Source organism: Oryzias melastigma, linkage group LG6 (assembly GCF_002922805.2).
Source record: "Oryzias melastigma strain HK-1 linkage group LG6, ASM292280v2, whole genome shotgun sequence".
In the NCBI taxonomy this organism is placed as follows: Eukaryota; Metazoa; Chordata; class Actinopteri; order Beloniformes; family Adrianichthyidae; genus Oryzias; species Oryzias melastigma.
Genome location: NC_050517.1, coordinates 31,886,952 through 31,907,618, shown reverse-complemented (window position 1 = coordinate 31,907,618; position 20,667 = coordinate 31,886,952). Strand labels below are relative to the sequence as shown.

General features: G+C 39.3%; 1 protein-coding gene across 2 annotated transcripts in view; it reads right to left on the bottom strand.

Moving 5' to 3' along the window:
* The window catches only part of kcng4a (potassium voltage-gated channel, subfamily G, member 4a), a 40,568-nt gene extending 25,094 nt beyond the window's left edge, over nt 1-15,474 (bottom strand). Inside the window, exons 1-4 of one of the 2 annotated variants that reach the window (XM_024282241.2) lie at nt 15,006-15,474; nt 9,691-9,722; nt 9,019-9,570; nt 7,851-8,492 (exon numbers count right to left, since the gene is read on the bottom strand). In XM_024282241.2, the coding sequence (XP_024138009.1) occupies nt 7,851-8,492; nt 9,019-9,126 (750 nt within the window). In that variant the 5' untranslated portion in view covers nt 9,127-9,570; nt 9,691-9,722; nt 15,006-15,474. The remainder of the gene's footprint in view (nt 1-7,850; nt 8,493-9,018; nt 9,571-9,690; nt 9,723-15,005) is intronic. The other variant, XM_024282239.2, reaches the window with a different exon arrangement.
* Nucleotides 15,475-20,667: the final 5,193 nt, after the last annotated feature.

Sequence of the window (20,667 nt, the reverse complement as noted above, 5' to 3'; positions counted from 1 at the left end):
CATCAGCTGACAGACGACAAACATATTGATGAAAATTCATATTAACCTAGAAAAGTTGCATTACTTGCAAGAATAAATTAGCTAAAAAAAAAGCTAGCATATTGCGTAAATACTAGCTAAACTCAAAAACAGCCTAAAATTCCTCAGTAAACTAAACTAGTCAAACACGTTAGTCTGTTGCTAAAATATGAGCTAAACTCTAAATTAGCATAAAAACCTCAGTAGATGCCAAATTAGACAAAAAACTAACACATTGCTTAGATACTAGCTAAAATAAAAAATGGCCTAATATTCTCAGTAAATTATATTAGTCATAAACATTAGCATGTTGCTAAAATAGAAGCTAAACTCTAAATTATCCTTAAAAAAAAACAGTAGATAGAAAATTAGACAAAAACGTTAGCATGTTGTTAAAATATTAGCTAAACTTCAATTTTTTGAAAACACTTTAAAATATGAAAACATGAATATATTTAATGGTTTGTTGCTAATTTACTTAAAATGTTGAATATTTGAAGACTTTCTCATTCATTTCCAATGGGGCATTTTCTGCTCAATATTTCAAAAACTGTAAAGTTTATGAATATGAAATTGCTCAAAGTGAGATTTAATTTTCAAATGTTGAGAAACATACGGAAAGAGCAGGAGAATCACTATCACACAATTGAATAGTTTCTCTTCAGTTCAGCTTCAGTAAATCTAGTTTTAGTTTTCCAGAATGTTTGAAGGTTTACGTTTTCCTTTGAATTAAACAACATATTCCAGATGAACCGTAAAGGAACTTGAAACACTCAAGTTGAGTTTTCTGTCCAAATATTGGATTTTATTTTCCTGAGGAAACGGTAAAGCCACAGTGTTTTATAAAGGTCAAAACGCAGGGATGTGCACCCCGAGGACATGGAGGAACAGAAAGGATGAGCTCCTCCAAAAGCATCCAACTCACAGGGGAGCTGCAGAAGAAAGGCGAAAACACCAGACGGTAAAATAGAGAAGTTTATCTGATGCTTTTACTGCCTGAATCCACCATTCATGCAATCATCCTTTTCATTTCACATTCCAAAGCAATTTTCTCCTTTTTTCCTGCGTGTTCTGCATCTCTCACTTGTTTTACTCCACTTAAACCTTTTACCCAGAGCGAGGCCGGTGGAGGGCAGGATGAATACTAAGAGCGGGAGGGGATTTCAGAGCAAAGCAGCAGAGCCAGGTGAGCTGAAGCCGCTCCCGTCTGGGCGTGCGGGCCGGAATCTGCGGCTGGAGATCAGGACGATCGTTGGAGACGGGCGCGAGCGCAGAGAGCTGCACAAACGCAGCAGATGGTTCTGTTTGCTTTTGATTGGAGCTGCCGTTCTTTGATTACAGACAAACACAGCGGGGTGACACAGCTGAGCGCCTTAACAAACGCTCTACAAACAAGCTGCTGACATTCCTGTTACTTTGTGACCAGAACAAAGTTTAAAACCATTTTTTTAGTGATTCTGGTGCCGCTGTGCTTTGTTTTTGTGTTCAGAGGAAAGGGCGTGGACAGGCTTTGGAAAGTGAGCAGCCTCCTGAGATGTGTCGGCCCCCAGAGACGGCTCCATTTCCCTCGTAGTGTTCCACTGTCACCGCACTGTTTACCTCAGCAAATTATCAGCAACACTTTGTGTTTCTGTGCACTACTGGAGCTGCAGGCATGAGGCTGAACATCAGGGGGTCAAACTCAAACCACACAGGGGCCAAAATCCAAAACACACCGGAGGTCGTGGGCCGAACAGGATGAACATTTAATGAACACTGAAAAAAATACATTTTTAAAACTTTTTAACATAATTATAGTAAAGACAAATATAGTATTACCTGTGATAATGCTAGTGTGAATGCTGGATTTGGCCACTGAAAATGCCAGTGGTGATAGCTGAAGATGCTGAAAATGCTGAAGCTGAAATCACTGAAGCTAATAGCTGAAAAAGCTGAAGCTGATAGCCAGCTAAAATGTTAGCTAAGTGCCAAATTAGCCTTAAAAAATAAAGAAGAAAAGAAACTAAGGTTAACCAAAACAGCTATCCTGCAGCTGAAAAAAATAGCGAGACTTCAAAATAGCCCAAGAAACTGAAAAAGCCTAAATGAACCAAAACAGCTAGCGTGTAAATATTAGCCTAACTCCACATCAGCCTAAGTAACTTTAAAAAAGCCCAAATTAGCCAAAACAGCTAGCATGTTGCTGAAATATTAGCTAAACTCCAAAATAGCCTAAAAAATCTTATAAATGCCAAAATAGTCCAAAAAGCTACAGAATGACAATTTTTAAAATTTTAAAACGGTAACTTTTTAACAAAATTATGAATAATAAAAAGGCAGTAATAATATTCTAGAATAAATAAACTTAAACATTAAATAACTCTCAATTTTTATTTTTCAACATAAAAATATATTTTGTCAAAATTATACAACGTAGAACTGAGTGCAAGATAACATCGAGGACAGAATTACCCGGAGGGCCGGATAGAATTATCCGAAGGGCCGGATCCGGCCCCCGGGCCTTGACTTTGACACATGCTGTACATCAATGCAATGCATATTGTGAGTTCTTCAGCAGGTTTGGACGTGGGCACAACAAAGAACAGGAGGAGGCGGAGTCTGTGCAGGTACACTGCAAACCACCTAATACTTGCAAAGATGTAGACCTTGTTTTTAGACATTCAATACAGTTTACCAAGTTTTAGGTTCTTTTTGCTCTACAAATTTCTAAGCTTTTCTCAAAGTCAACACAGTGGAGAATGTTTTGTTAGCTAGGATCTAGAAATAAGGAAATTATTGTTAAAGGGCCCGTATCATGATTGTCTTAAGTCTTTCAGAGTGAACTATATCCATGCAAATGATCATATATTACCTTTGGAACACAAAAATGAATTATCTATTAAATATGAGTTATCTTTGTGAACTACGTTTATATCTGGAAGTAAAACAACTCGATCTCTGAGGCCCCGCCTTTCGCTCCATGAGGGTTCCGCCCACTTCATGACAACCGCCTAGAGCCGGCGTGTCACCCACAAAAAAATGAGGGGAAAATGTTTCTTTTTTTAAAATATTGATGTAGGCCTATCATTGTGTATTGGCAAAGCTAATCACCGCTAGCTCGAGCTGCTAGCTTTGTGTTGAAAGTGCTTGTGTTAGCCTGGGGGCGGAGCAGACTCTCCCTGAAAGGGGAAGTCTCACTCTGTGACATCAGCTCGTGAGAACCCGCTTGTTTTTGTGGGTGTGGGAGGGGCTGCTGTTGAGAACGCAGGTTTTTAGAGGATTACTCAGAAATGCGTCAATGGATAAAAATACCACTTTGGGGTTTTTTTTAGTGAGGAATGAGCAGTAAAATACACTTAAAAAACACTTAAAAGCTCGAAAAAGCTCCGTAGTCTTGAAGATACAGAAACAACTCAAAGAAATCTAAAAAAATACTTATTATTTTAACATTAATTTTGAAGCAATTTTATCTAAAAGTTACTTTGTTAGTGTATTTTTCTCTTTGTGATGCTTCTGCGGAACTCTTTGTTTCTGAGTCGGTTTGAGCTGTCTTAGGGAATGAAAAGCACTTTATAAATAAAGGTTGATTTAATTTTGAAATTTTATTAATAAGACTTCTTAATAAGGAAAAATGTTAATCAAAACTTTCTCTTGATTTTCTTAAGATTTATGTTCTTTTCCTATTTTCAAGCTACATTCATTTTTTTACACTAAACTTTCAAACAGTACAGTATGTGTTTACTTATGTGAATTTGTATTTATAGTCCTTTTATCAACATAACTCTGTTTTTTTTTAATATATTTTAATTTCCTTTACATTCTTTTTTACATTCTGATATCAAAAGTTTTGATCCCACGAATCCATTTAAAAAAGTGAAGTAAAAACAGAAATCCTGTCTAGGCTCGGTCATGCAAATCCATCCATTATCATGCAAATCCCCCCATTACCCTCGGAGTAATTGTGCAAACAAGCAAATCTGAGCAACCACATCACCTCACGGTGAAGGTAATAGTTCCAAAGCAGCAGCTGGCTCCACCATATTCTCTGACTGCAGGCTAATGCACAAACATTTGATCACACTCTGTAAAATGTCAGAAATCAAGAGCCTTTTTCCATCCTGCAGGTTTACATGCACCCACGGGACTCTGCCCAATTCTGTACCCGAGCTTTTCCATCTGTTCTCCTCCGACTGTCGCTAAGTACAGGAGTTTTGCTGGCAGGGATCTCAAATATCCAGCCTTCAGCTTTTGCATCTCATTGGGCATTCTGCAGCCGCCGCCCTCGAAGAAAACTTCCGGATTTTTCGCTGACTGCAACTGCCAAACAGTCAAAATCAATGCAAAGGAGGTAATTCTGACTAAATATGAAACATTAGAGCCCTGTGTGAGATGCTGGTTGTATAGCTACGTAGTAACATTTTAACAGCAATATTTTTTATTATTTTTGCCTGTTTCAGGAGTAAATTAAGATTTCATTTTTCAAATACTTCCACCTTTTAAATCATGCATTTGTAAATGTTACATTTTCAAACTAGATATTCAGTTAGCAAGATAAATATTTAGTTTGGTTACTAAAGATTTAGTTTAGAGTCAAATAATTATTTTGGAGCCAAATGTTTAGTTTGGTTGATAAATATCTAGTTTAGAGCTAAAGTTTTACTTTGGTTACTAAATACTTGGCTTTGACCTCAATATTTAGTTTGGAGCAAAACTTTTACTTTTGTTGCTAAATGTTGAATGTAGAGCTAAATATATACTTTGGATGTTAAATATTTAGTTTAGAAGTAAATAATTACTTTGATTTTTAATTGATTAGTTTAGAGCTAAATTAGCTTGGTTGCTAAATATTTACTTTGGAGTTCAATATTTACTTTGGTTTGGCAAATATTTAGTTTGGATGCTAAATACTTAGCTTTTAGCTAAATATTTATTTTGGTTGCTAAATATTAAGTTTAGAGCTAAATATTTAGTTTTAAGCTAAAAATTAGAGCTAAATAATATTTTGCTATCTAGCTTTAAGCTAAATATTTACTTTGGAGCTAAATATTTGTCTGGTTGCTAAACATTCAGTTTAGATAAAAATATTTTGCTCTTGTAAATGTAACATTTCTAAATACATTAATTTAAAGGTGAAAATATACAATTAAAAAATGACACTTTTTTTCTTCCTAAAACAGGCTAAATAGCCAAACATTGTGCTTTTTAAATTGCACTGCGTATATCTTTACAAACATCACCCCATAGTCCTCTGTTTGCATTGACTTCCATTCTGGTGTTCGTTTTGTTCCTTTTATTTATAGTTTTCGGGCCTCAAATTTCTCCTGGACATTTTCACTAAACTGGTTTTGCAGCTTTCTGTGACTGAACTGGTGAAACAGTCTAAACACTAACCACCTGCAGCATGTATAGAATTATGGAATTACAGCTAAGATGTTGAGTCCGTGGCTTAAAGAGGACCGTTTACATCCTGTGTTCCTCAAGCTGACACACAATACTGGAGGCCCGAATAAATAGAAGAATCAGGAGGAAGAGCTGCTCCGCTTCATGTCAGCAGGTGGTCCTCCTCTGATGAGAATGATCCTACAGCTGTGTTTAACCATGCAAACACATTTAAACCTGAAAGCATTTGTACTGCCCTGAAAACACAAATGAGAGGAAACTGTAGCTCAAACTGGAAACAGAAGCAAAGTGAGTTCACATCACCAAACTGAAATTGCTAATACTAAATTACAAAACCTGCTCTCCGGAACCAAAAATAAATTGTTCTCACCCATTTGCCACTGTGGAGCAATCCGATGAAAAGTGCGGAAACATTCTAAAAGCCTGCTGGTAGACTGAGGACGACATGATGAGCTCCAGATTTCTACTCCCATTTCAAAAACTGAGGCTTTTAAAATGCACCTGAAGACCTTTTTATCTCACCAGGCTGTTAGCCAAATGTGGGTTTTTGAATACATTTTATAATTTCCTGTTTATTTTATCTTCAGTACATCTTATTTTTGATGTTTTAACTTGTTTTGGATGTAGAGAACACTTATACAAGTAAAGGGTAAAATAGGTGAGATGCAGGAGCCAGTACCTGCGCATAACTAACGACTAGGGCTGAAGAAAAAACACGATTAGATACATGGATTATGATCCATAAATGACAAACATGGCTGACTTTGCAGCTTGCATCATGTGATGAACTCAACTTGAGTGTCAATGACGGCCACTTAGCTCTGGATAAAAGGCGGCTCGAGGATAAAAATGGATTAAACACGTTAAAAAAAGTTTTATAAACGTTTGAACTTTAAAAACGTAACTTTTTTTTTTTAATAAACATGAATAAAAACAGACAGGAATATTACTCCAGTTCCGTTTATCTAAAGACAAACACAAAACTGCAGACTAAGGGCTTCATTATTCCAAGAAAGCTGTATCAGTTACAGTGGATTAGTTCATTTTGTTGGTTCATGCAAAACGACATGACTGGCAGAGTGTTCTTATGTGCACACATTTATTTCTACTCCTGCACGCTTGTGTGAGTATCTGCTTTGTGGGATATGCTGCGGCAGTTTTATTATTCATATATTGGACAGACCTGGGTGAGCAGCCAGGGCTTCATTATCTCACGCTGCTATGGGCGGACACATATCACAGGACGCACACGTTTGCGGCAGCCTCCCACAGGGATACTTAACGGACTGTGATGACAGGCAATTTTCTATTTTACAAATTTAACTTTTGTAGAATATTTGCCCTGATAGGAAGTGAAGAATACTGGCTTTGCTTGTTTTTCTCTCTTAAACAGGACTGTCTAGTAAGGCTGCCACGATTAGCCGACTAATTTTTGACTAATCGACTATTAAAATAGTCGATGACTAATTTAATAGTTACTTCAGATTATATGGAGTCAGAGTGTAATAAAAAATGTTATAATGGCATTCTGCTAGCTTTTTGGACTATTTTGGCATTTATTAAGATTTTTTAGGCTGTTTTGGAGTTTAGCTAATACTTCAGCTACATGCTAGCTGTTTTGGCTTATTTAGGATCTTTTGAGTTTTTAGGCTAACTTAGAGTTTAGCTAATATTTCAGCTACATGCTAGCTATTTTAGCTAACTTAAGTTTTTTTAAGGCTGTTTTTGAAATTCAGCTAATATTTCAGCTACATGATAACAGTTTTGGCTAACTTAAGTTTTTTTTTCAATTTTTTACGCTATTCTGGAGTTTAGCTAATATTTCATCAACATGGTAGCTATTTTGGCTAATTTAGCATTTTTTTAGTTTTTTTAGGCTAATGTGGAGTTAAGCTAATATTTAGGTTACATGCTAGCTATTTGGGCTATCTTAAACGTTTTTCTTTGTTTTTTAGGCTAATTTAGAGTTTAGCTAATATTTCAGCTGCATGCTAGCTGTTTCGGCTAATTTAGGCTTTTTTAAGGCAAATTTGAAATTTACTAACTAATATTTTAGTGCTTTAGTACTGTTTAAGTGTTTAGTTCGTGTGGACATCCTATGGGCGGTTACATATTTCAGCATCTTCAGCTGCCAAATTCAGCTTACAGGAGTCACACTAGCATTATCGCCGGTAATGCTAGTGTGAATATATCTGGTTTTTAGTTAGTTTAAAGCTAATGATAGTTAAGATGTGCTTTACATCCACTTAGTGCATAACCCGATTAGTCGACTAATCAGAAAAAATAATCGGTGATTAGTCGACTATTAAAATAATCATTTGTGGCAGCACTACTGTAAAGGATGTAATCTCTCACAGAACTTAATAAATCCGATTGATCAAACTGCAGAGGGAGTCTCTTTTTCAAGTTAAGATGAAATGCGGTCAATTTAAAAAAAATAGATGAACACTCACCCTGTTTTCCTCTTCTCTGAGGTCCGGCATGGTGCTGATGCACAAGCTCACCACAGTCACAGCCACCATGACCACAGACAAGCAGGCGAAGATCTTCCCTGGTAAGCCCGACTGGGGGTTCTCCACCATGTCCCTCAGCCAGTTCATCACTTTTCGGTACTGCGTTTCCTCCACTGGAACCCTCTGCATGGCGTTCTTCTTCCTGCGCTCCTCCTCACGGCGCTCCTTCTCGTACACCTCCTCGATGCGCGTGTACATCTTCCTTTTGCAACAGCGCTCCATGTAGGCCATCTCCACGCCCCAGTAGTTCAGCTCATCGTGCAGGGAGAGGATGCACATCTCCCGCAGAAGTCGCAGCTTCCCCGCCGCCAGGAAGTTGAGGATGACCCGGAAGGCGGACGGCGAGCGGTCAAAGAAGAACTCCTTCCGGGCCTCGTCGTAGTCATCGCAGACGCTGGCGATCTCCTCCAGAGACCTGCAGCCGCACAGCCGGCCCAGTCGAGTGAGAGGGAACTGCTGCAGCGTGCTCCAGGGGAAGGTGTAGCGGTTTCCCCCCACATTTATCACCGCCAGCAAGGCGTGATCGATGGACAGCAGGTCCTCGGGCCGGCGGATGAACTGAGCTCTCTGGTAGTACACACCCTGAAGAATAGAAAAGGTTTTGCTAAGTTGGGGGTACAAAGGTTTAAAGTCCCACTCCAGCTGTAATTTTCTATCGTAAAATTGTTTCCAGTGATCTTTTGATTGTGATTGTGCAGATTTTAGCAAACATCAAAAGGCCGTGTCGTTTTTTTAAAGACATTTTCTGCACAGAGTTCATTAGAAATTCACCTCTGAGTTGTGGGTGAGTCTGTTGGTGCAGATATTAGCCTCTGCTAACTTCCCATCAACCCTTTGTTTACACTCTACCACTAACTAAAAAAAAGGCGAGCAATATCAGAAATATCCCTTGGTACAGTTTTGAGCCAGATTCTAGCTCAGATGAAGAAATTAAAGAGGTTAATGGATCTATTTGTCTGCAGAAACTATGTCCTAGAAAACGAAAAGTTTTTTATTCTGTCTAGAAAAACGGCATAGTTATAATTTAAAGACCACTGGGAACCCCCCTTTAAAAAAAGGTCAAAAGATGATATGAGCGGGACTTTAACTGTAGTTCTTGATAAAATACCTTGATGGTTTCCGTCTCGGGGATCTCTGTGAAGATGCGGTCCAGGCTGCTGTCATCGCTGACGGACAGGTTGCTGAAGTCATGGTTGGCGTTGCTGATGATGGGCATGGCGGCATTTGGAAAACAGGCGGCTCCAGACTGAGCCGCTCAGAGCAGGTAACCAAAACAAGCCAAATCTCTGAGCTGTCGCGATCCACTGTAGACAAGGTTCAAAGAAGTAATAATAGTCGTCTTTTTAAGTACTTTCTCTCAGGGGGCAAACAAGTTCCGCACTTCAAAGCAAAAACTGATAGAAAATAAGCTGAAAGCTCCAAACTGAAGGTCAGGGGAGTTTGTAAATCAAGCTTGAGCATCAGACGAGAGGGTAACCCCGTCAGGGAGCCTGTCTGGAATAGAAAAGCCCTGATAAACCAGCTGAGTTGGGATCGATTTATGGCTGATAGCTGCAGAGGATGAGTCAGAGAGCCACAGCATTGAAGTGTTGAGGGGATTCTGCGCGTCGCTGCGACGGGATTAGGGAGGGCTCACACGGAAGGTGGCATCATGCAGGCACTGAGAGGGAAAAAAGGAGAAAAATGTCAGAATGAACTTGTGTGACACAAAATACAGCCAAAAAGGACAAGGATCGAGAGAGACGGAGCTGGGAATGATGGGAAAAACAGAAATACTAACTTTTGTCAGACTGTAAATGATGGCGGTCAGACCTAAATGGACAGCAGAGGAGTTAACACTTAACTTTAAAACGACAGCTTGGCTCGTTTGTAGAGATGACTAAAAGGAACATTTGTGCTAAGTGTTGTTATTCATGCTCTTATAAACGATTGGCCATTAGAATTTGGCAGCACCAGACACAAAAACAGAGTCCAAAATAGACTTCTGGCAAAACAACTGCCCCAAAAGATTTTTGGCAGAGTGAGATGTCACATTTGCTCACAATGGTTTTAGTGTTATTGGTTCATATTTCATTGTAAGAGAGTCCAATGATGGGACTGCTGACAGAAACCAACCTCCAGCTCAATTATTTTGTACTTGGGTGTCTGGAGTTTGGCGGCTCTGCATACTAATGATGTTTGCTCCATTCTTACTCTTTTTTTTGGGATGTGTTATAAGACAAACGTGTCGAGTCTCATTTCGATCAACAAAACTTACCGGATGGGAAAGTCTCGTCTTTTAACGATCTGTGAAACTTGTCACATCTACTTAGAAACAATCAGTTGGATTTGGGTTTTACAGCTCAGCTTCTCTTGTGGAGACTTTTTAACAGGTTTTCTGCATCGATCATGAAGATACGGATCACTAAAAACTAACTGTAATACGTTTGGCTGAACCTCAAGAATTACTGGGAATTTAAGGATTCACCTTCCCCACGATTCAGTTGAAACACGGATATTTGGGTCAATAAATTATTTTTGTATAACAAAACAACAACAAAAACTAAAAATTTAAGAAACTTTGTTTTTAATTTGCTAATTAATTGTTATGTGTTTATTTTTGTTCTTTTAGAGTTAGAATGTACAGCACATACAATCTACTTCAAGAACAGGAGTAGGATGAAGACCAAGTCTTATGAATCCCTTTTCCCATTTTTATTACTTCATATGAAACAAATAGATGACTAAATTAGTGGGTATAATCAAAACAAACATGAAAAACCATAATAGTAGCAATAATACAATCTGGAACACAAGATTTATGTCAAATCAATCAATTTAAACTTGAAACAAACAATACTTAAACACTTTTTCACGCTATTATCCAACAAATTCCATTTTGTTTTACCCCAGCAAAAGTACTTTAAACTGATTATCAGAGAAACAGCAGTGCAAACACATTGCATAAAATATATTATTTGGCTTTGTGCAGTGTGTATCACGAGTACATTTTCTACTCATTTTAAATGGTTATTAATGGTTTTTACAGTTTTGTGTGTTACTCTTTGTATTTTCTTTTCACTGTTTAACTTTTTTCAGTAAAAGCTCCACTAGAGACGCGTGTTGAGTATTAGCCACGACTATAAACACTGTGACACAAGCATCAGATTGTTTTAATGCAATGATCCATCTTCTCTGGAATTTGTCCCAATCCAATAAACAATAAAAAGTAACAGTCAGAATTTCTTCTGCTATTTCCTTCATTTGTAACAAAAATGTTTGTGATTAGGAAGTAATAATGAAGAAAAAACTTTCAGTCTGTAGCATGAGTCTCCGGAGCCACATGGAGCTATTTGACCCCCTTACAATACATTTTTAATTAAAAGAAAAAGAAAACAAAAAACAGTGAAACGTCATTGAACATTTCACTCCACCAGCCGCCTGACTACAGTACCCACAATCCCCTAAAAATCTATCAGGTTGTGGGGATTGTAGTTGTTTAAAATCAAACATTTTGAGCCGTTTTCCTCTAAAAAGAGTTTAAAGTCACTAAGCAGAACCAGAAATCAAACTTAAGGCTAATTGAATTATTGGAAAAAGTTCAAGGATTTCAAGTACGCCGTATGATCCAAAAAATCCAGTAGGGAATTTGAGTTTATTAAATTTACAAATTTCTGGCTGAGATGCAGCAACAACAATAAAATCAACAGTGAATATTTTATTTTTGATCACAGCTGACGTCACATGATCATCCTATGTGATGCAGGGTGACTTCGTTTGAAATGTTGGTGTTTGGCCAAAAACGTTTCCTGGATGAGAAAAGGTCAAAGTGAAAGTGCACGAGTCATTAGGCTACAGCAGAAAACTAGAACTAATAACATGTTTTATCCAGTTTATTCAAGCATGAAGACGGTTTCTGTCTGTATTTAACAAAAGAAGATGGCGGTTTGAATGGGCAAGAACGGTGTTTTGGACGTGATAACGCTCTGCTTTTTACACCTGACGTAGGACAACTTCAGACTATAATATTACAGACTAAACAGACATTTTCTGACCGTAATTATCACAGTTCTCAGAGTCAGTGAACGCACCGGGACTGAAGTTACAACGCTCATCGATTTTGATTGGTTCTTCGTGTTAGCCCCGCCCCAACGCACCACAACGGTGCCAAAAGTTTTGAAACAGAAATTTTCAGATTCAAAAATGAAAAAAAAAAAAGTTGAAAGTGAAAAAAATGAAACAATTTGAAGCTGAAAATAATTACATTTATCTTAGAATGGCAAAAAGTTTTTGACATTTTACTTTTTTTTTGACCGAATATCAATATTTTTTTTTAAGTTGTTTTATTTGGGTTTCAAATGATATTGCCCGTAAATTAGCTCCATAATTATCACAGTTCTCAGAGTCAGTGAACGCACCGGGACTCGAGTTACCGCCCTCATCGATTTTGATTGGTCACAACGGCGCCAGAAGTTTTTATAAGGAAATTTTCAGATTCAAAAACAAAAAAACAATCATTTTAAAGTGAAAAAAAAAATCTGACATTGAAATTTTGAGTTTTGAAACCTAAAAAACAAAATTTGAAGCTGAAAATAGTTACGTTTATTTTAGAATAGCAAAGTTTGGGACATTTTAGTTTTTTTTTGGTCAAACACCAACATTTTTTTTGTTTGTTTTACTGGGGTTTTAGAAAATATTGTCGCTAATTTAGCTCCATAGAAGTACACTTAAAAACAGAAACTCATAAACGCCCAGCCAAACCTTTACCCTCCCCTCCATTAACGCCTACATCCCATAATCCCATGCTCAGTGAATACTTAAGGTTTGGCTCTGCTGTGTGATAATTACCACTATTGTGGAAGTGGGACTGGATGAGAAAACTCTTAAATGATCGCTCGTTTAGATCCCAACTAGATCCTGTAGAGGAGGAACTAATAAATCATCAGTGTCACGAGCATGGGGCTTTATTCCCACCACAGGAAGAGGAGCGTTTGATGAAGAATGTATTGATCAGAACGGAGGAGCTCTTCTCATAGCAGGACGGGGAATTCATGTTACTCTTATTTTTCTTTTGTATTATTATTATTATTCATTCATCAAATTCACGTCTGAGTTTGGGTTCACCTTTTCCCATCATTCCAACACAAATGACTGATGAGGGACGATGAAGGAGCATTTAGAGTCACGACGACTGGATCACTTCAAGTTAAGAAGCTGAAAATCACCTGCAGCAAAGAGAAGCTGCAAACTTATTGTTTGAATTGATTATGATTCAGAGTTTAATGAATATCAGGAAGGGAGCACATTTTCAGGGCTGCACGGTGGCGCAGTGGTTAGCGCTCTCGCCTCACAGCGAGAAGGCCCCGGTTCGAATCCCGGCTGGGACCTTTCTGTGTGGAGTTTGCATGTTCTCCCCGTGCATGCGTGGGTTTTCACCGGGGACTCCGGCTTCCTCCCACCGTCCAAAAACATGCTTCATAGGTTCATTGGTGACTCTAAATTGCCCCTAGGTGTGAATGAGAGAGTGCATGGGTGGTGTGATTGAGGCCCTGCGACGGACTGGCGACCTGTCCAGGGTGAACCCCGCCTTCGCCCTTCAGTAGCCGGGATAGGCTCCGGCACCCCGCGACCCCGAAAGGGACGAAGCGGACAAGAAGATGGATGGATGGATGGATGGAGCACATTTTCCAAAATCTTTCATAATAAATTAAGAGAATTGAGAGTTTTGAGTGTGAACTAGAAATGATCCTTGAAATAATGACTTTTACATATAAATTACATAAGAAGTATGAATATTTTTAATATTTCAAACATTTCCTGTATGCAAAGACATTATCTTGTTAAAATGCATCTGATATGCAAAGAGAAAGGAAAATAACCGTCTTATTTTCTATGCTTTCACCTGAAATTCTAATTTATTTCCATTAAAGAGTAAAGATGGAGCCTGAAACAAAAAACTCAGTTTATAATCCCAGAAACATTTGTTTTTGGGGGTTAAACCAGTCAGAATATTAGTGTTTATGTGTCTGATTCCGTTCACTCGGCCCTCCAGGTAATTCTATCCGTCCCTCCAGATCATTTTACTTTATTGTTCTTAATGACTCGATGTTATCTTGCACTTATTTTTTAACTTGTATGAGTTCAACAAAATATATTTTTTGGGAAGTAAAATATTGAAAGTTATTTAATGTTTAAGTTGATTTATTCTGGAATAATATTCCTGCCTTTTTTATACATAATTATGTTTACAAAGTTACAGTTTTAAACTTCTAAAAATGGGCATTCTGCTAGCTTTTTGGACTATTTTGACATTTATTAAGATTGTTTTAGGCTATTTTGAAGTTTAGCTAATTTTTCAGCTACATGTTAGCTGCTTTGACTAGCCTAAGTTTTTTGTTGGTTTGATTTTTAGGCTGCTTTGGGATTTTAGCTAATATTTACACACCAGCTGTTTTGGCTAATTTAGGGCTATTTTGAAGTTTAGCTATTTTTCAGCTACATTACCTATCTGGACTAACCTAAATGTGTTGTTGTTGTTGTTTTAGGCTAATTGGCATCTAGCTAATATTTTAGCCGGATATCAGCTTCAGTGTTTTTATCTATCAATTTCAGCATCTTCAGCGGCCAAATTCAGCTTCCAGCATTCACATTAGCATTATCACAGGTAATGATATATATCTAGTTCATAATTATGTTAAAAAGTTACAGTTTTAAAGTTTTAAAAATGTAGTTTTATAGTGTTCAGTAAATGTTTATCCTGTTCGTCCCGTGACCTCAGGTGTGTTTTGGATTTTGGCCCCTGTGGGGTTCAGGTTGACCCCCCCCCCCTCTCTGCTTTTCTTTCCGTCCGGATAACTTACATCCTGACTCACAAACACACAAACAGCCTCCATTCTGCAGCTTTCGTGCTTAAATGTGGGATTTGATGAAATCACGTGACTGATTGATAAATCAAAGGACTATTCCCGCTCACACAATAACTTCAATGTTAAACACTCTGCTCGTCCCACCAGCGGTTCTGAGATGAAACAGCCCCCCCCCCCCCCCGGGCTGAAACCCCCGCGGGACTTCAGGTGAAGCAGCCTCGCGGGCATCAGCACAACTTTGACAGCTTACCGTCCACAGCCCCGCGCGGCGGTATGAAACACGAAGCTGGAAAATCCCCGCGCGCCTCGCAGCCCCACCGGAACCACACCGGAACCACCTCAACTCCACACCGGGCAGTCACCGGGCAGTCTGCGGCGCCACAAGCCGCGGAAGCAGGCGCACTCCTCCGGCATCCGCATCGTCCGAGCCGCCGAGGGGAGAGTCGCCACGCCGGGATGCGCAGCGGGTTTGGCGCGCTCCAAGTGTCCCGTTACAGCCCGCCTGGCGGTGCTGCTGCTGGAGGAGGAGGAGGAGGAGTGAGGGATCGAGGGAGGGAGGAGCGCAGAAGAGGAGGTGCTGCGGTGCGCAACGATGGAGACTCCGGGCAGCTCCGCCAAGTTGAAGAGTGCGTAAAGGTGACCGGGATGCGGACCCGCGGCTGCAGATGCGGAACGCGCTGCGGGCGCACACTGACTCCTGGACTCCTCTCAACTAAACTCTGCTGCTGCTGCAACACCAACCTGACATTCAAGGACGAGGAGGAGGAGGAGGAGGAGGAGGAGGAGGAGAGCTCCACCGTTTACCGCTCCGAGCGCTTAGCGCGCAACAGGGGGCGCGGTTCCCTCTCAAATTACCCTCAACGAGCCAATAAGTGACAATTTATGCAACTAAAGTATTTGCTCAATTGGATAAGAGTCCCATTATAGAAGCAAAAGGAATATAAATAGTGCTTAAACTTTCTTAAATCTTCTGCGCAAAAAGAGGAATATATTAAATATTGTGAAATAAGGGATGGAGTAAAATAAGAGAACGAATCGGACTCGAAGCAGCTGCTGTTGTCACACCAAACTAGATTAAGGACCTTTTTCTTCCTTTCTTTTTGAAAATTACATCCTAAATCTTTCACTGGAGCCTTCTCCTCCTCAGAGTTCTAACTGAAAGATGCTTGTTATGTAAAACAGCAGCACCCTGTAATCCTCCTGGACGGGCCAGATGGCATGACACATAAATAAGAACCACCAGAGCCAAGATGAGCATACATTCGACAAGAAAGATGCTAAACAGCTGGACAAACGTCTGGTTGCTTCATGCAAACTCTTTTTTTTCTCATGGAAAATGTTGAGTCTTCCAGCTAAACACATGGCTGCCAAACTTTGTTAAGGTCACAGAAATTTGGAGGAACTTCAGAGAAGCACACATCATCCTGTCCGCTGATTCATCTGCATGGCCGGCCTCTTGCTTTGTCCTTGAGAGGCGGCTCATTAGGCTGCTGGAGAATAAAAAACTGTTCAGACCTTTATGGGCGCAAGCAGAGCAGACATTAGTGAGAGGAACCGGTGGGATAGGAAACGGAGGAGGCAGGTGTATGGAGCTGAATCAGCGCCAATAATATCTGAAACCCAAATAAAACAAATTGAAACAATATTTGTGTTTGACCAAAAAAAGTAAAATGTCTGAAACTTTTTGCTATTGTAAAATAAACTTGATTATTTTCATCTTCAGATGTTCAAATTTTCAACTCAAAATTTAAAAATGAAAACTTTTTTTCACTTTCAATTCTTTTTATTTTTCTGTTCTGGAATCTGAAAATTTAAGTTTTCAAACTTTTGGCTCCGTTGTTGCACATTGGGGCGGGGCTAACATGAAGGACCAATCACAATTGTTGAGGGTGGTAACCTCAGTCCTGGTGCGTTCACTGACTGATAATTATGAAGCTAATTTGAGGTCAATAATATTTGAAACCCAAATTAAACACATTGAAAAAAAATGTTGGTGTTTGGCCAAAAACATGAAAATGTATAAAAATGTTTTCTTTTCTAAAATAAACTTAATTATTTCCAGCTTCAAATGTTCAAATTTTTACGTTTAAAACTCTAAATTTTAATCTGAAAACTTTTTTTCAGTTCAAATCTTTTTTTTTTCGTTTTCAAATCTGAAAATTTTAGTCTCAATACTTTTGGCCCCATTGGGGCGGGGCTAACATGAAGGACCAATCAAAATCAATGAGGATTCAGTCTCAGTGCATTCACTGATTTTGATTGGTCCTTCGTGTTAGCCCCGCCCGAATGGGGCCAAAAGTATTGAAAGTGAAATTTTCAGATTCGAAAATGAAAAGAATGAGTTCAATTAGAAAAAAAAAGTTTTGTCTTTGAAATTTTGAGTTTTGAAAAGTAAAAAAACAAAACATTTGAAACAAAAAATAATTACATTTATTTAAGAATAGAAGTTAGTTTTGGATTTTTTTTTTTTTTGCCAAACACAGATATATTTTTAATTTGTTTTATTTTAGTTTAAAAAACTATTGGCCCCAATTTAGTTCCATGGCCTTAGGACAACTTCAGAATGTGATAGTACAGACAATACAGTCGTTTTCAGACCGTAATTATCACAGTTCTCAGAGTCAGTGAACGCACCGGGACTGAGGTTCCCACCCTCATTGATTTTGATTGGTCCTTCATGTTAGCTCCGCCCCAACACACCACAACAGGCCATAAGTTTGGAAACTGAAATTTTCAGATTCAAAAACGAAAAAAAAAAAAAAGATTTGATACTGAAATTTTCAGATTAAAAAACCAAAAAAATAGTTGAAAGTAAAAAAAAAAAAGATTTGATACTGAAATTTTGAGTTTTGAAACTTAAAAAAAATATTTGCAGGTAAAAATAATTACATTTATTTTAGAACAACAAAAAGTTTTGAACATTTTACATTTTTTTGGCCAATCACCAATGTTTTTTCAATTTATTTTATTTGGTTTTAAATAATATTGGCCCCACATTGGCTCCGTACAGGTGGGGGTCGTGGAAGAAGAAAAAAAAGACAAAAAAAGAAAACGGCCACCATCACTCATTAACCCTCTGCAGGGTCAGTTATGTTTTTCTGGGAGAGATTAAGCCCCATATGGAAGAAACTCACTATTTTTGGTTTGGTTAACCAGTCTGCTTACTTTTTCAGCGAGTTGCACCATCTCTACCCCCTCCACCCTACGCTCCTGCATCAAACTGCTGTCACCCAGCCCCACATTGCACCAGAGGCCACGCAGACAAACACAGATGCCGGAGCAAAAACAGAAAGTTTGCTGCAGCCCCGACGGCATGAAGCTGGCCGGGCGGATTAACAGTTTAATCCTGCAAGAGGGGCTGAGATGAAATCACGGCAGCCGGTGTGCTGCGGTCTGATGAGCTGTGGTTTGAGGTGTGTGCAGGGGAGACGCAATGACTCACTCTGCTATTTAAAAACCCCGTGAATGCACAATTTAACACTGATGGCCACCAGAATGGCTCCACCAGAATGGCTCCACCAGATGGTCCTGTCTAATTCTTAACCCCCTGAAAACTAGCTGCCGTTTCTTCTGGTGCTGCTTTGCTGTCTGACGCTTTGATCAGGTAGACGGTTCGACATGTTCACTCTGATGAGATGACGCCCCGACAGAGTGGGCAGAGACTTGGGGGACAAAGGACGGAATCCAGAGAATCACCGACCAAAGAAACATCAGGTGATGAGGAGGAGATCATTGGGAACTCAGGAGGTGAGGACGGGTTGATGAAACACAGAGGTAATACAAAAAAACTTTATTTTTAGGATCCACTCCAGTCTCCAAATCCTTTTTTAACAAGGTTAATAAAGATGTTTTTGCTGCTGTTTCAGTAAACATCTTTCTTCTCTGTGGCCTTATGGTAGAGTGTCCGTCCTGAGACTGGACGGTCGCGAGGTCAAATTCAGGCCGAGTCTTTTAAAGACTAAAAATGAGACCCAGTCTCTCCCTGCTTTGTACTCAGCACTCAAAGGAGTGGATTGGAGGATCCAAGTTCCAAAAGATAATCTGTCAGGGAAGCAGAAGAGAGGATGGAGCTGGGGGGAGTTGGCAGTTAGAGTTGGGTGTCGTCAGCGTAGCGATGAATCGTATATTGAATACTACCAAGGGGGAGAAGACTGACGAGAAAGAGGAGGGGCTGAGAACAGAGCCCTGGTGCACACCAGAGCTGACTGACTGAAGCTTGAATGAGGGATAGATCCTGTTCCCTACTCATCTTTTAATGGTTTCTCCTGTTGTGATGGGATTTTTTTTGGGAACGGGGGTGGGGGGAGGGGGGGGTAGATGATCATTGATTCATTTTCACCGAGTATGTGTGTGCGCAGATTTGTGTGTGGATAACTCTTGATTGGATTTGTGCGTAATTTTGTATTTGTGTGTACCTTTGGATTAGTGAGTTATTCTAGATTTATGCAGATTATTTTAGACTTGTGTGCACAATTCTTAATTTGTTATTCATACAATATATTTTGTGCATATTTACAAACGTATGAAATAAAAAGATTACATATGCACAACACACAAATCACTTGTTACGCACATACAAAACTGCACTTACACACAAATCTGATTTGGGACTCTAAGATTTGAGTGTAAGTGATGCGTTTAAATGCTGCTAGAATGCTGGGTCATCAGAGTTTTCTTTTCAGTCGTTTTGAACTTAGATTGTGAATATTTTCTGGTGAAACATTTTCTCACAGATATGCTCAACAATTAAGACAAAAAGTGTAAATATGTGTTTTTTAAACACTAAAGTTTCTGTATCCTCCTCGCTCCCTCACGCTGCGCTTCCCATGGAGCGCCTTCGCCACAAGCCTCTTCCATGAGCTGGCGGCGTGAGGCCCTCCTCCACACCCAGAGATCGGACAGAGTCGATCTTACGTCCCGCTCCGCTCTCCGAGTGTGGAGGGAGCGATGAGTCGGTCAGTCCTACGGGGCAAACAGTCGAAGGGTCGCCCCGCTGATCCGCACTCGGGGAGAATATTTAGACTTCAGCATAAATGCAGTTTAACTAAAACTTTAGTTGTTAAAGTTTGCTAACATTTCCATAGTTAACAGTAGATATTTTGATTCAATCTCACAATTATCCGTTGTGTTTGTTAACCTGCACCGTGATGGAGAACAGTGTCTGTCATGTTCAACTGTAGAAAGCTTCAAGTATAACCACAGAATAAAATATCTTTTCTTTTGAAATATTCACACTTGATACATTAAATTATTAAAGCTAACTTATTCCTGCTCATAGAAGTTGGAGTTTCAGAGGCAACATTATCCAAAAACCTGCTAGAAGAGAGCTCAGTCAACAGAACAATGACTGATGTTTGATTTACAAAATCCAAATGGGTTTTGTTCATGTAAAAATATTCAAACTTGTGCACCCTCCAGAGGCCAAATTACTCCAAATGAGCCAGCGTTGCATATCCTATGCAGCTCAGGGTGGAATTATTGATATTCAGAGCAGGTTCACAGCAGCAGCGACCAGGCTGCCTTCAGATTCTCTTTTAGCATGAAAGAGATTTGTGAACAACAGGAGACCAGGTGGTCTGAGCCCAGGAAGCTCCAGTCTCTAAACTGAGTCCATCTTCAGGATTAGCGAGAATTTTCCATGTTTATTTCATGGCCTCAGTTCAACTGTTTTCCACGTTGTTTCCTGTGTAGGAAGCAGCTCTCTCATTGAAACAGTCGTGTGGTCTTTGAGGTGGTCAGTGGATGATCGATTAAACGATTGATGAAGCAATTTGAATAAAACAAAACATGAAACCCTCTGATTTACATTAATACAGATCCTGATAGAACCCATAACATAGTTTAGGCTTCAATGGTGGACTTTCTTTTAACTTAAATATCAAGTTTTTGAGTAATCTTTCAAGTTTAACCAT